At 30.6% G+C, this 16,879-nt stretch overlaps 2 protein-coding genes across 2 annotated transcripts; one reads left to right on the top strand and one right to left on the bottom strand.

The window, feature by feature from the left end:
• Positions 1–535: 535 nt before the first annotated feature.
• On the top strand, positions 536–1,723 carry LOC106449612. The gene has a single exon (XM_013891347.3). The coding sequence runs from the start codon at positions 833–835 to the stop codon at positions 1,538–1,540; it is 708 nt and encodes a 235-aa protein (XP_013746801.2). The 5' UTR covers positions 536–832; the 3' UTR covers positions 1,541–1,723.
• A 10,473-nt stretch (positions 1,724–12,196) lies between these two features.
• LOC106449610 (transcription factor MYB23) lies at positions 12,197–14,465 on the bottom strand. The gene is made up of 3 exons (XM_013891346.3): positions 14,222–14,465; positions 13,993–14,122; positions 12,197–12,832 (listed from the first exon to the last, which is right to left on the bottom strand). Exons 1-3 carry the CDS (start codon positions 14,352–14,354, stop codon positions 12,403–12,405), a joined length of 693 nt encoding a protein of 230 aa, XP_013746800.2. The 5' UTR covers positions 14,355–14,465; the 3' UTR covers positions 12,197–12,402.
• Between the last annotated feature and the right edge of the window lie 2,414 nt (positions 14,466–16,879).

The raw sequence follows: 16,879 nt of genomic DNA, 5'->3' as shown, positions 1-16,879 counted from the left end.
AATTGAGGTATCCACCTCCATAGGGTTGGTGTGTCACAAATATTCACATTTTTAAACTCGAACTAGTAAAGAAGTGGGGTGATGTAACAACCTCTAGACTTGATTCGCAAGTAAGGCCTTGATTCGCAAGTAAGGCGAGATTGAAATAGGTCTCTAAAGTCCAAATCATCTTTTTAAAACAGTTTGCAAAGTTTAACTCAAATAATCTCTGGAAGTCCCTATTATTTAACTTTATACTCCTCCAAATTTTTCGCTATTACTCTTTTTAGCTTATTTATAAACTCTTGGAGAAGAAGGTAACATAACATAGGGGTAGAAAAGATTGGATAAGAATATAACCTGCCACATGTGTATGCATCACTGAACCGAACCAAAGATGAATGCAAAAGCATGCCGTATGGATCCACAAATCTTCTCCGAAAGCCAATTATGCCAATTCCTCCTTCATGTGTACCCCACAGAAGGCAAATTTTACATCTAGCTAGACTGCTCAAAAAGGATCTAAGACTGATGAAAAGCAAACTTTACATCTGGTCATAAAAATTATCTATGTGGTCAAATAGACATGTTACCACTTTTAGTAGATTGTAGTCAGTAAATCACCCAAATACAAAAGAGTCAAGTAATGCCTCACTGTCAACTAATTAATTACAATTCTAATCTCTACCTAAACTTTATGGATCAACTTAATGCTTCTAGAAAGTCTACGCTTTCACAATTTCCTTTAAATTTACACAATTGCCATTTTTCATGATATACCAACAGTTTTCTCCTTATAAATAGAGAGAAAAGCTTCATACTCTCTTGGGTTACGATAAAGAGAAGTACATTAATGGAGAAAGAAGACGACTACACGGCGTCGTTCTCTCCTAGCTTTAGCAGTTACGCTAACGATGGACTCGTTGAAACCGCCGAGCGAGTTCGACTTGAATGCTCCGGTGAATACATCAACAACGACGACGACGGCTTCGAATTCGTGAACATACGATCGGATTATGAGGCGGCGGAGGCGTCTTTCTCCGGCGACTGCGATCTCGTGTTTCCGGTTTTCAATCAGGCTGTAATCTCCAAACCCTCCGCCGTGAAATCCGACGAATCTTCGCGTCCGGCGGTTACGACTCGGCTGAGGGATCTGTTCCGCCGCGATCGCGAAGATTCTTCATCGTCGTCGTCCGATGAAGAGAAAGAGCTGGAGGGAGTTTCGAGTGAGATGTACTGTCCATGGACGCCGGGGAAATCGTCGAACGGCGGTTGGAGAAAGAGCAAATCGACGGGATCATCATCATCGTCATCATCGTCGAGGCGGTGGAGGATTAGGGACCTGTTGAAGAGAAGTTACAGCGAAGGGAAGCAGTCGCTTAGTTTCCTGAATTCGAATTCGAGAAACAGAGTCGACGAGGCGTCGAAGAAGGAGAAGGTTTCTTCGGCACATGAGAAGTTTTATCTGAAGAAGAAAGCGAAGAAGGAAGAAGAGAAGAGAAAATCGTATCTACCATATAAGCAATTTGGGCTCTTCTTCTTCAACGTTCATCATCGCTGAGGAAACCACGCTCCCTTCCTGATTTTCTTTTTACTGTAACTACAGCAATATTATCAATCTCGAGAAGGCTTTTCATTTATGTTTTGGGCCACAACGGTCCGGCCCATTAGTTGATAACGAAAATTAAGTGGGCTTTTCATAGAACAAAAATAAATAAAAAAAGTCATGTGGTTTTTCTCTGGATTCAATTTGGTTCAGTTATAAATACTTAAATACAAATTCTATAGAAACAATGCATAATGCATAGATATGCTCCGTAGCAACGAGAGACATTGGATGAATTCTAAAACAATATACAACATTAATATTTAATTAAATCATACTGTTTTATTTTAAAAACAATTTGCATATATTGAACAGTTGACATGTGACATTGAGTTTCTTAAAATTGAAGAAATGATTTGAAACTGTTATTTTTTCTCTGTTAATTATTTTATTTTATCACCTAAAAACTCTATAAAAAATCGTACAAAAATAATAATCAAAAGAAAAAAATAGAAAACAAACAAAACAATAAACATACGAAGGTTAATGGCGAGGGATAACAAAATGGTTACTACTTTTGATTTACTTTCTCAACACGATCTTCGTGGCTGATGAATTTTTTGATGGCAAATCGAGGATTAATGCATGTTATATCCCCCACGACGCCCATTAAACCCATGTGGAACACCTCTTCCCATCGTGATGAACTTGTGTTGCGAAAAGATAACCGATTCTCCTTATATAGAGTACATTTGGAAAATGTCTATTCCAATATGCTTTATCTACTCTCTCTCTCTCTCCGAAGTATTGGTATATCCACTCATACATATCATCTATTCACAAAAATAGCGGACAACATTCACTATGTGATGCAAGATATCGATTTGCAAAGTAATGATGCTCCTTTTGTGTTACCACTAAAATTTGTCTGGCATGTCGCTGAAGAGTGGTGATGCTTAGAAGAAAATTTTGCGCTCTATTGTTGCAATCATGGCAAGGATATGGGGTTTAGAATATTGGTTCGTGGAAACACCATCAAAGGAAAGAGCTTTCAATTCATTTTTCCATTAAAGGAAGCAATGAAGACTGTAATACGTTGAATCCCATGGGCATCTTCGGAAAGTATGACTTTTAGGAATATAAAGATTAATCTGAGTTTAGAATAGGATTAAGGAAGAGAATAAGAGATTTAGGAGACTGATTAGAAACTAATGGAGAATCATGATGAAATGAGTAAAGAGAAAGATTGTTTAGAACTGTCTAATCTTTATTAATGACCTTGAGTTACAATATATAGTAAGGAGAGCTTAGGGTTTCGATCACAAAAGGATAAGGAAAGCATGTGAAGTCAAAAGGAGGAGGAGCCTATATTTGAATCCGGCCAATGAGCTTCTCCAAGTGTGTGAGGCATCTAGCATCTTCCCATAGATGCTGTTTACTTTCCAGTCCATGCCAGACTGTCAGTCCGCGCCTCATCCCTTCTTCCTCCGCGGTCTTATCCACTCCAAAGCTTATCCTCCTCTTCACTAAGTTACCTTGGTAACTTATCTTTACCTTGGTGAGTTTGGTTGATGTCCTATGTACGGATGGTACGGCCTGTACGGCCTTGTACGGATCACTCAACCCAAACTCATCTCTTCTTCTATACTTCATCTCTTCCTCTAATGCCTTAACTCCCTTAGCTCCTCTTCTCATATACTTAACTCTGATCAACACTCCCCCTCAAGCTTAGCTTTGTGAAAGTCTAAGCTTGGACAGCTATGAGATCTTCCTCATTAAAAACCTTACCAAGGAAAACCCATTGGGATAAAACCTTGATAAGGGAAAAAGAGTAAAGACCTCACAGCCAAAGGGGATCAGCTCCTTCTCTTCCCAAGATCAATGAGGCCCAACCTGATGTGAATGGACTCCATTGTCTTCTGTCTTGCAGCCTTGGTGAACACATCAGCCAACTGATCTTCACTCCTTGTGTAGCATGGCAAGATGACTCCTAAGATGATCATCTGCCTCACCTTGTGGCAATCCACTTCAATGTGCTTGGTTCTCTCATGGAACACCGAGTTGGAGGCAATGTGGATGGCAGCTTGGTTATCACAATGCATTGTCATTGGCGTGGCTTGATCAATCTCCAAATGCTTCAAGATGCCCTTGATCCACACCAGCTCGTTGGTCAGCTTCAGCATAGCTCTATACTCAGCTTCTGCACTTGAGCAAGACACCACCTTCTGCTTCTTACTTTTCCAAGTAACCAAGTTGCCTCCAATGAATGTGCAATAGCCTGTGGTTGATCTCCTGTCTGCTCTATCACCAGCCCAATCCGCATCACAGTATCCAACCACTTCAGTGCTCCCATTGCAACCCATCCATACTCCTTGATCAGGTGAGCCGTTGAGATACATCAAGATCCTCTCCACCATGCGCCAATGATGTTCCTTAGGCACTTGCATGTGTTGACTCACCTGATTCACAGCAAAGCAAATGTCAGGCCTAGTTATGGTAAGGTAAATCAATTTGCCAACTAGCTTTCTATAGAGTTTAGGATCCTGATAAGGTTTGCTGTCTTCAATCTCCCCCTCTCGTGGGACTTTGTAGCCATCCTCCATAGGCATCCTTGCTGTCTTGCCTCCATAAGCACCTGCACCTTTCAAAAGATCAAGTGTATACTTCCTTTGGGACATGAACAAACCTTCCTTGGATCTACATATCTCAATTCCAAGAAAGTATTTCATTTCTCCCAAGTCTTTAATCTCAAACATGGATTTAAGGAACTCCTTGGTTGCTATAATACCTTCCTTATCACTCCCTGTGATAATGATATCATCAACATACACAAGGAGTGCAATCATACCTGAGGGAGTTGTGAGAGTGAAGAGGGTGTGGTCTAGTTCAGACTTCTTGAAGCCTCGGCCATTCAGAGTAGTACTCAGCTTGTTGTACCAAGCTCTTGGTGATTGCTTCAGTCCATAGATAGCTTTCTTCAGTCTCAACACATTCCCTCTCTTCACTAAGTGCTCCAAGCCTGGAGGTGGATGCATATACACTTCATCCTCCAGCTCTCCTTGTAGAAATGCATTCTTCACATCCATTTGCCATAACCCCCATCCAAGATTCACAGCCAAGCTTAATATAATCCGGATTGTGTGTAGTTTAGCTACTGGTGCAAAGGTCTCAATGTAATCCTCTCCATAGGTTTGAGTGAAACCTCTTGCAACCAGTCTTGACTTCTTCCTCTCAACTGTTCCATCAGCCTTATACTTGATTGTGAAGATCCATCTACTAGTCACAGCCTTCTTCCCTTTTGGTAACTCACTCTCATACCATGTATCATTCTTGATCATAGCTCCTGCCTCAGCTCCAACTGATTCCTTCCATTCCTTGTCCATTATTGCCTCTTCATAGCTTCTTGGAATGTAGTTCTCATCCAAGTTCACCATAAAAGCACAATGTTCTTCAGGGTATTGAGCAAAGGAACACACAGCTTGAGAAGGATGCTCCACAGCAAAGAATGTTGGTACTTCAGAGGTGGACACTTCTAATGGATATGGATACACTTAATTTCATTCAATTTTGGATCCAAATCAGAGGTATTCCATTTCCTTTCATGAACCGTGAAGTTATACTGAACATTGCTTGGGAATACAATGAGGAAATGGGTGGAAGATTGGAGCTCATAAGAATGTGTTTGAACTAGGATGTCAACCAACCATTACGGTTCTAATGTCACTTTCAGTTCACCGCCGGTCTTAACCACACCAATCTTTTGTCTCATTTCTAAGGTTTATCCTCTTTCAGTATGACAGGGCCAATATTTATATCTCTATGTAATGTCATCTACAAACTATCTCCAAAATTCTGATGATGAGATTAAAAACATTTGAATAACATCATCTTTGAGAATCATAATGCTTTTATACCTGGAAGAATGATATCTGATATTATCATTGTGGCACATGAGATTTTCCATAGCTTTAAGGCTAGCTAGGAAAAGACAAAAAAAATCTTATATCGTAGTTAAGACAAACATTATTAAATCTTATGATCGACATAAATGGAGTTTTCTTGAAAAGACTGCCATGGGATTTCATGTAAAATGGATTAGATGGATTATGACATCTCTCAATACAGTATCTTTCTCAGTATTGATAAAAATATATTTGAAGATTATGAAACAATATGGGATCAAGCAATCAATCTCAGAAAGTCTTTCATTACTTTTGGATCAAAGTTCTCTGAAGCTACTAAAACAAGGATGGTGAATATGTAAGGTATTTATAATGAAGGTGGTATGGGAAAATATTTAAGCTTACAAGAGCAATTTGAAAACAAAAAGTGAAATGTTTGCCTACATTGTCGATAAGGTCAAGACAGTAACTCAAGGGTGGAAACTAAAATTCTTATCACATGGTGGAAAAAAGTTTCATTGGGTGATAGAAAAATATTTTTATTGGTATGCTTGGAAATAATTGTGTATACCTAAAAGAGAAGGATGTTTGGGTTTTAGAGAATTAGAACTCTTCAACCAAGTTTTAATTGGTAAAAAGTATATGTACTTTCAAAATCCTGATTGTTTGTTGAGACAAGTATTAAAACGCAATACTTCTCTCAATACAACAATCTTACGACATTGGATAAAATGCAATGTTGATGGCTCTTTCATAGACGAGAATACTCTTATTCGAGCGTGGTGGTTAATATGTGACATAAATGGTGCTTATAAAGGTACAAGGAAAACAGTTGGAAAAAGAGTCAAAAATACATTAGAACATGAATTTTAAGCTATTATTATGGCAATTCAACATTGTTGGAGCAGAAGATACAAAAAAAAACGGTTTTGAAGATTATCAGAAAGTAACGAATAACCTTAATAATCGTGCGCTCCATTTTGATACATATAATTAATTGGGTTAGAGAAGTAATAAAGTGGAGGAAGAAGTTTATGAAGTTTAGTTTGGATGAATTGGACGCTAAGAAAACAAAGTCGCAAAGCAAACGATTCTTCCATTAGCATTATGCTCTACATTATCCATTCAACATTTGTTAGAATAATATTTAGAAAAGCATTTACTAAATGCTAATGCTCTAAATGTTAATGCTCTCTAAATGTTCTCTGGTCAATGTTTTAATATGAAGTTTTTAGAAGAACATTTGCATTTATAATTTATAAAATTAAAGAAAATATATAATTAATTCATTTAATTATTCAATAATACCATAAAATTATTTCTATATCCTAAAAATAAAATTTAATTTCTAAAATAAATTTACAATAAAAATATTTTTTTTTAAATAGTGTTTAACATTTAATATATAATTTAATTATATATTTTATTATATTTTAAATGTAAAATATTATTTTTAAAAATAGATATTTGAATTGTAAAATTTATTTTTAAATAATATTTTTTGATATGAGCATAATTTTGAAATTATTAAATATAATAAATTAATTATATATATTTTAAATTTTATATATTATTACATTTATATATATATATATATTAGAAATATATTCTTTAGAAATAAATATATTATAATACTAATTTTTATAATAATTTTAAATAGCATAATCATACTTTTCTACCAATCATTTTATTAAACAGTTTAGCAAAAACATACACCTTCTACATCATACTAATTCTATAGTATATTGGTACTGCTTTATCATGTGCTCTGCCAACAAAGACATAAATGTTGGTTCATATCAAAGCTAATAAAGATAAGGTATTATAAAAAAAAAGATCTAAAGAGTTAAAAGGAAGGTTGAATAATATTCAGTAGACAATTAGACGAGATGGTGAAGCCTGAACAACACTTTAAAAAATCAAAATACCCATTATTGCGTTATTAAACTGCCAATATATATAAGATTATGGAATGTGATTGATGTTACAATAGTTAATATCCATTAGACTGGAGTCTGGACTCATATAGTCCCGTATTAATGTTTACAAGCCTGTTATTTATCTACCTTAATGACTTCTACATTCTCTTTTTCTTAGTTTTTTTTTACTTAACAAACAAATTTTTATAAGAAAACATTTAGCTCCTTTTTTCTATAGACCCTAGGTGGTTATACAGATATAATAAATTAAATTATTATTATTATTAATTTAAAGATGAAAATGAGAATTCTTTTTAAATTTTGGATTCGTAAATTATACAAAATCAATGAAATAATTATTTATAGTCTATTGTCTGTTTGTCTTAACAAGTTTTAATTTAATTATATCAAATTTCGTTAATTTTGATTTAAAAAAAACATAAAGAAATTTCTTATATTTTTATTTCTGTAATAAAATATATTTATTTTAAATGTATAAATCCTAATTGGTTTACTGAGATTTTTTTAGATGCATTAAACTCCTTGAAAACATTATTTAGTCCAATGAATTGACAATCAGCCACTCAACCAAGTATTCTATCACAATTAGACCCAACTAAGCTCAATAATTTATAAACTCAATTAACTACTTTTACATCCATTAGTAGATTTAAGTATAGTTTTTAACATTAACTATCCACATTTTTGATTAATGTTTTCTTAGTTTTATATTTACGATATATTTACAATTAATTTTGATAAATGTATATATATTTCTACAAATTTGATAAAAATCATTTTAAATTGATGTGAAAAGTTTACTATAGTTACAGTTATATTATTTAGAAATCTAACAAAAAATGTGGTTTAATGAACTTATATAGCCAAATATATATATATATATATATATTAATTATTTCCTGATTTTTTCAAAAGCCTAAATTTGGATAACTGAAGTTATATATCATAATAAGTTTGAAATTATGTAATAGTTTTGAATGTCATATAATTTTTTCTTGAAAATAAATATGTTAGTGTTGTAATATATATATATATATATATATATATATATATATATATATATATATATATATACATGTTAGTGACACAATCAAAACTGAAAATACACTTTTCAAATATTTCCTCCGTTTTTAATAGATGACATGCATTTAGGTTTGTAAAGCACACAAATTAAGCAAACATTTACTTTTGTTCATTTTTTAAACAAAAACATGATTAGTTATCTACCGAACTATAATTTAACCAATGAAAAATAAACTGCTGAATATAAGAATTATATAGTATAAATTAATAAATTTCGTATTGCAAAGAATTTTTTTATGTAATTTGAAACAACTTTCTCTGAAATGTCATCTATTTAAAAACCGAAGGAGATGAAATATGAAATGTGATTGGTTTTTCAATAATATCTATTAGATTGGACTCCTGTAACCACATATTGATGTTTATAAACCTGTTCTTTGGTCCACCATACTCTCTTTCTCGTCTTTTTCTTTCCAAACAAAAATATATTTTAGCTTTCTTGTATCCTTTCTTCATTTTATTAAAATAACAAATACAGTGTTATATAGATGCTTTTCAGCCAATCTTTTTGACAAAAAATGTTTTTTCAGCCAATTATATAGAATTCACCAAAGATCAGTGCGAGGAAGAAACTAAGGTTAAAATTATTATTATTTTTTTTTGATACTTAAATTTTTATTTTTTATTTTCTATTTTTATCTTCTTCTTTTTTACTTGCTAAAATTATTATATTTCGGAGCAAAATAGTGTTTCAAGTGGGAATAGAGTACCTCCGGTCTCAGACTCTCAATAACTTTTTGTTTGATATCAAATGCAATCACGAATACTACCAACTTACCATTTGTGATTAATTTGTTTTAAGACATGAAGATATGAATAACTTTTTTTTGTTGGAACAATTTATTCAAGTCAACCAAAAAAAAAAATCTCTAACAGTCTTGGCTTCCTCAACTAACTTTCAAAGTTCCAACGTACGTACGAGGACTGTTTCAAGTCTTATCCAATGTATACCTTAATCCGTGATTAATAGTAGCGGTTAGTCTCAAATTACAATGCTAACATTAATTAACCTGTGTAATTAATGTAAAGAGCAAAGCCTAACCTGAGAAGACCTCATTCCAAGGTTTATGTTTAAAAATCATACAAGGATATAATGTTGGTTGGAAAAACTCAAGTGGTAAGTCTCTTAAAACTTGATATTTAAATTATTATATTTACAAAATCGATAAGTAAATATACATAAACATATACATATATTTAAACAGTTGGATTTCTGGTTAAATAATGACAAGTATTACATATACATATATTAAACAGTTGGATTTCCGGTTAAATAATGACAAGTATTACATATACATAGAGATATAACAAGTATATAATTTATTTTTGTGACTTTGAGCCTTGAATGCTAGTTTAGGAAAAAAAAATTGGTTTGGTGCTATCCTAGTCTTTTTCTCTTTCTATAATAAGATTTTACTAAAAATATTTTAAAAAATTATTTATAATAACGTGATAACATTATATATTTTCCATGATAGAGCTCTCCAGGGAATGTTTGTATTCAGAAACAACCTGTAATTTTGGAAAGACAAAAACTAAATGTAGTATTCTTTTTTGTTTGTTAAGGAACAGGTATAGTATTCATAGCCGACAAAGCCGCTAACTATCAACTTATCACTTCATTTTCTTAACCCAAAAAACAAACAAAATAATAATCTTATATGAAGGCTCATGAATGAAGTACACAATGTAGATCTATAAATTTATTAGGGAAATTTTTTTTAGGCCAAAAAAATGATAACTATGTTCTATTAGGCCAATTTCTTTTATGTGCCATTTTTTCTCTAATACCCTTTAGTATTTTCCAAAATAAATCAAATAAATAGTTTTACAAACAAAAAAAATTCAAAAAATAGTAACTACTGATGAAAAACCTATATCAACTTATTGGTATTTTTTCCACTTTTAAAAATGTTTAAACCATAATTTCATATTTTGTTCTACAAAAAGTAGAATTGACATTTTATACGGGAGAAAATGTAATCCACTTTTTTCATTGAATCTAATATGTTTAGAAAACATATTCTGCGATTTACCTATCTTTCTAAAATCTGTAGAAATTGGAATCTACACATTACTATAAATCTAAAACAAGTAGAAACCAATTTCAAACATGTCTATTGTGTTCAACATATAGTATAATACAGATTCTACGGATAAGGATAATCAGTTCCAAAAATATAGGAAGAAAATATTTGAAAATATTCAGTTTCTTTGTTTATTAAATCGGTTTTTTTTTAAATAGTGATTTATGCATATATATATTGATTTATGTTTATAAACTTTTTAAAATAAAAATAAAATATACACAATAAAAAGTCATCCAAATATTAAATATTTTTTGAATTTTTTATATAAAATTTTTATAAATATTATCATGCTATTAAATATACAAAAATTGATCAGTTAATTTATATTTATTATATATTTTTCAATTAAAAAGTTTTGAATGCTAATAGGAATTATATGAAATTTTATGTTATTGATAACATAATATTTCTATCATCTTTTTATAATAAAGTTGTTTAATGTAGTATGCAATTATTAAAATCTGTTATGAAATTAATTATAAAATCAGATGGATTAGAGATTTTTTTATATTATATAAAGCATCCTTGTAAGTAAGAGTTAATACAAATGCAATATTATCTATTTTTGGTTTCAAATACTGCATAACAATGAGTGTATAATTTTTTTGTTGAAAAAAATAATGCAAATATTTAGAAATCAAATAAATAAATAATAAAAAGTAAACATAATTTTAATTATTAATAGAACGGTTATATTAGGGTTACTAGATGTTTTGTCCGTACATGCGGGCTTAATCGTTTTACAAATATATATTAGTTTATATTTTATTAATTTAAAAATCAGCATGATAACTTATTATTTATGTTTTCAAAAACAATGTTTTCAAAAACATTAAATCAAACATCAAATTATATATATATGACGTAAATTTAAGTAAAATATATATGTTTATTATTGTGCTGAAATTTGAAAATAAACATTCACATATTAAAAATATTTTAGTAAATATATTTATATAAACTTAGTTGTTTAATATTTAATTATAAATTGTTTATTTGTTATTTTCTAACTTTTATAATTGAAAAAATAAATTTTAAGATAAGAACACAATATATAAGAATTATCTTATTTTAAAAAATTAATATTATTAATAAAAATTCGTTTTTAATTATATTTATAACTGAAAAATATGTTTTAAGATAACAACACAATGTAAAAATTATCTTTAAAAAAAAAATATTATAAACAAAAATTCGTTTTTGATTAATATTGTTAATTATAGATAAATTCATTAATGGTAGTATAGATATTAACCGCTCTAACTTTTAACGTGAAAGCTCCGTTGCTAAAATTTACTTCGCAAATAATAGTATAGATATGTATGACGGCCACTAAGCACATGATATGTCCATGACCAAACAAAAATGTTATATTGCAATATTATATATTTTTGGGAATTTTTAATATCTTTTAATTATTTTAGTTAAAATTTATATTTTAATATTTAACAATTGTTTTATTAATTGTAATTTCGAATTTTTAATTGAAATTAAGTGTAATATTACCATTTTGAAAATATTTAGCCTAATAAGACATAAAGTATATAAGATTAGTCTAATAGGACATAATTATCTTTTTTGGTCTAAAAAAAACAATTTTCTCAATTTATTATATATAATTTATATTAATATAATATAATCTGGTTACACTACGGAAATAACCAAATCATTTTTTTGGTCAAAAAGCAAATCATTTTTTATAATTTCTTTATCATCTGATTATGCATCCTTCTCACAGAAAAAGAAGTACAAAAACTATTGAAACATAGAAAATAAATTCTATTCATAAATATTCTTATTCTTGTTCGTTTAATTTAATTTAATCTTCGATAATTATATCTTTGTAGCCTCATAAACGATATTCAGAGGCAATACCCATTTGCAAAGTCCATCATTGTGAGTGAACTAAGGTCGAAGTTGTCTTCAAGGACCCAAAAAGTGTCGAACAGATTTGGAATGGTAGCTGCAACTTCGACGTCCGGTTGTATTGAATAGACCGGTTTGGATTTTGTATTGAGTTTGGAATCGTCGTCCGTAGTGTCAAATCTTATAGTTGAAACTTTTTCATCACCAACATCTTGATGAGACGTTATAGTTGTGACTACCAAAGACGGTGGTGAAGAAGTTTTAGTTGTTGTGATGACCAAAGACGCTGGAGTCTCTGTGTCGCAAGCCGGTTTGGCCTCATATGAATGATCTCCGAGACCGAGTTTCTTGCTAAGATGAGTGTTCCAATAATTCTTTACTTGGTTGTCTGTTCTTCCCGGTACTCGTTTCGCTATCAACGACCATCTGAAGCATATAAACATTTACTATTAGAAAAAAGAAGAAAATGTTAACATTTTCACACGCAAATATTTTAATGAAACTATTATAATTTAATTGACATATGAAATTCTAATACAAATATATATCTATATAGATATATATATATATGTATTAGAATTTCATATGTCAATTAAATTATAATAGTTTCATATATATATATATATATGTATATATATTTAGTAATTCGGATAAAATAAAATAACTATTTATTAAAAGTTGTCTTCCAATGATAGATTGACATTTTCTAAAAACATCTTTTATAAAAGGGAAACGAACGATACAAACACTTTATTTTCCATTTTCTACGAAATGATGTTTGAATTTTCTATTTTTCACATAGATGAATTATAACAACAACATATTGTCTGATATATTTATGCATGCATGGCTATTGAATTCCGTACACAGAGGTACGAGTTAATGCTTATGGACGCCGGACCTATATATCCAGCATGCGTGTACCTCATGTAACCGGATTTTATATGTTGATCTATATGGAGTCTGTAGATGATAGTATAATATAAGCTATGTATGACAGGTGTGTCTATGCAGATGATCCATAAATGAGTATAATTATTAGTGACTGCATATTCGAAGAAACGTATCTTTGATTAAAAAACCTAGGTATATATAAATTATACATAGGCTGAAAAACAAAAAAAAACAGTTGTAAGGTCGTTGATCTTAAATTTACGATCATCGATTCTTCTACTTTTTTCGGAAATAATCATTATACTGTGGACGTATATAAATACTAGTTTTTTTTAATGAAGACGAATATAAATAGTTTAATGCCAAATAATCCATTTATAAAATAATCATTCGTATATAAATAATTTTTAACTAAAGAATCCATTTATAAAATGTACCTAGTCGATTTATAATAACGGAAATGATCTTGAAGATATATTTTAAATATAGGTTGTAGATGTAGATCTAAACAATTATTAAACAAAGAAAAATATTTAAGAATTCTGAGATTCACGTAGATTAAGGATCGAACAGCCAAACACGTACATAGATAATTGACAGAATTGTATGAGAAGAAGGATGTAAAGATGTATATATATAACATATATGTAAACTTTTCTTGTTTAAATAAAAATTGTGAAATTTAAAAGAACCTGTTGCCGAGGAGCTTGTGGAGTCTGATGATGAGATCTTCTTCTTGGTCAGTGAAATTGCCTCTGTTTACACTAGGGCTCAAGTAGTTCATCCATCTTAATCTACAGCTTTTCCCACATCTCTTGAGCCCTAAAGTAATCCAGATCGTTTCGATCTTTAGAATTCTTATTTGTTCTTACTAAGAACAAAAACAAGAGAGAGAAAGGAAGCCAGAGAGAGTAAAAGGACCTGTCTTCTTGGCGATGCGGTTCCAATGGCCTTGGCCGTGAGTTCGGACATAATCCATGAGGATCTTGTCTTCTTCCACTGTCCATAAACCTTTCTTGTATTCCTGGTCTTTTCCATCTCTTATCATTCTCATCTTTTTTTAATGTTCTTGATTCCGAGGAAGAGAGAGAGAGAGAGAGAGAGAGAGAGAGAGAGAGAGAGAGAGAGAGAGAGAGAGAGAGAGAGTTGTTGAGATTCAGGGTGGGGTGGATGATTCGTTGATGCATGTTTACGCGACCCTTACTATATATATATATTCCATGTGACGATTATATATATATACACTATATGAGTATAGATATTCATGTATACATAAGGACAAGTTCGTATGCTGTTTTCTTTACAAAAAGGTCTGTATGGTAAAGTCAATCCCCGCATTTTCAATCCCCATTTAAACGGGTGTAAATATTTATTTACACGTTTTTCGTTTACACGTTCTTTTAAATACTTATTATACATTTATAAACTATAATTATATATATTTATGATTAATAGCGGTGGAACTATTATAAAGTTTATTAAGTTATAGCTACGAAATCAGTGGTCAGTAGCTACAAAGATTATGTTTTCAGCTAGGTCCCGGTAATTTGCATATAAATTGATTAATGATGAGCAAACAAAAAGATCTGATGAAGAGTTTATCTCACGTTGGTTCAATACTTTTTGTAGTAGACAAACTATTAAAAAAGAATTGAAAGAGTTTGTTGACAAAAAGTGAACCGAATTTCCAACAAGGTTAGAGTAAGCCATTGAAAACGGGTAATGGCTCAACCAAGCATTGTTCTAACTAGATTTCTTGCTACTAACATGTTTCTTACGCATCGCAGAACACTATGAGACTTCTGATCTGAAGATTCGAAGAGGTGGATTTCTATAGAGTAGATGTAATTATCTGAACTATGACATGACCGAAGTCTATACATTTGGAGTTTTAGAAACTTTCTGCAAAAATTCAAAATTGTCTTTTCTAATTTTTTAAGATTCAAAATTACCGAAATAAGAAAGTATAAAAAAAAAAACAGAAAATAACACTTCCATCACTCCTTTTTTTTTTTCTTTTCAATATGGAAAAATACAATAAATAAATATCACATTAGTAGGTGGTATGTGTGCACGGCAGAGCATTCTATAGAATGCAGGATCCAGTGTCAAATAGAGTTTTTCCCTGTTTCATATGATCTTAAGACAATGATTAACTGGAGTTTTTATCTTCGACTAAGAGACGGTTCTTACCTTTTTTTAGATTTTAACTAAGAAAAGCTAAGAATCATTTTTAAATAAGAAATATAAGAACTGTCTCTTAACCGAAAAGTATAAAAAAACAATGTTAAACAATAAGTTAAAAATCCCAGCTAAAAGATTAGGGTTAATCATACCCTTAAGGAACTAGATAGATAGACGAGGCGCAGCTGTTAGTGTATTGTCTCCTACTATATTTAGAAAAAGTAAATGTAGTTCAAATATAAAATTGTCAGAAAAATATTTCTTACTTGATTAGCCGTCGTTTTATTTATAATTTCATGTGATGATATTTATATTTAAACATTAAAATTCCCCTACTTGATTAGCCGTCGTTTTATTTATAATTTCATGTGATATATAGATATTTAATTATATTCTATATATTATACTTTTTAATTCTGTCATATTATATTTCTAATTAGATACTATAGTAGATATTAGATTAGAAATGAAAGTATACAAAATTAATAGTAAGGCTTTTGAGAAACATATCCTAAATGTATATATATCCCAAAAAGCGTAGCTAGGTACGTATATCATATGAATATCCCAACTAACAAATTAAGTAGAAATGACAACTGAGAAAAGAAGGTAATTATTGCTGGACATGAGTCTCCCCTTTTTTTTTTGAAAAAAAAACATGAGTCTCCCTTGGGATAGACAAATATCATTTTAAATTTTATATGATAACTACCTTTTTTTTTTTTTTTTGGGCAACATATATGTGATAACTACCAAACATAGAAGTTCCTCTGATCGTCCAGGTAGCTTTATGGTGTATGTAGCTTATGTATTCTGTGTTTCTTATTTTTTTTATGTCGGATCCCACCACTCTTTAACCCAATGCACGGATAATTAATTTGAAGTCGGTATGTGAATTATTTAATTCTAATAATTTAACTTAATTAAAATTAACATCTCTAATGCAAGAGTTAAAAAAATGTTAATGCAAGAAAATTAAACATCGGTGGTAGCAAATTTTGAACAGCGCCAGTATGGTAATAATTACAGTACTAAATATCATGCCTTGGAGATTTTTTTTTTTAATTTAAATTTACTTCATTTTTAATGTGCATTAGATTTCTGTCTATAGATATGGCTTACTTTAACCTACTTTTATTAGTTTTATGGATGAATAATGATAGAGGACCCTATATACGGACCTCTTAATTTCAAACATTACTTTTAAATCAACCCAACAAGCTGATGTTGATCTCATCTGATCTATTATCTACATTAACATACATTAATTGTATCTGTAAAGTCCCGAATACTAATTATGAACATGTAATACCGACTTAGTATGAACATGTAATTTCGCAAATTGAAAGTTGAAAACTAAAATTAAAATAAACTTAGAATCAATATAGACTGCCA

The sequence above is a fragment of the Brassica napus genome, chromosome A4, assembly GCF_020379485.1.
Source record: "Brassica napus cultivar Da-Ae chromosome A4, Da-Ae, whole genome shotgun sequence".
Taxonomy (NCBI): domain Eukaryota; kingdom Viridiplantae; phylum Streptophyta; class Magnoliopsida; order Brassicales; family Brassicaceae; genus Brassica; species Brassica napus.
The sequence above is the reverse complement of the archived record's forward strand: the minus strand, read 5'-3'. Positions and strand labels throughout refer to the sequence as shown.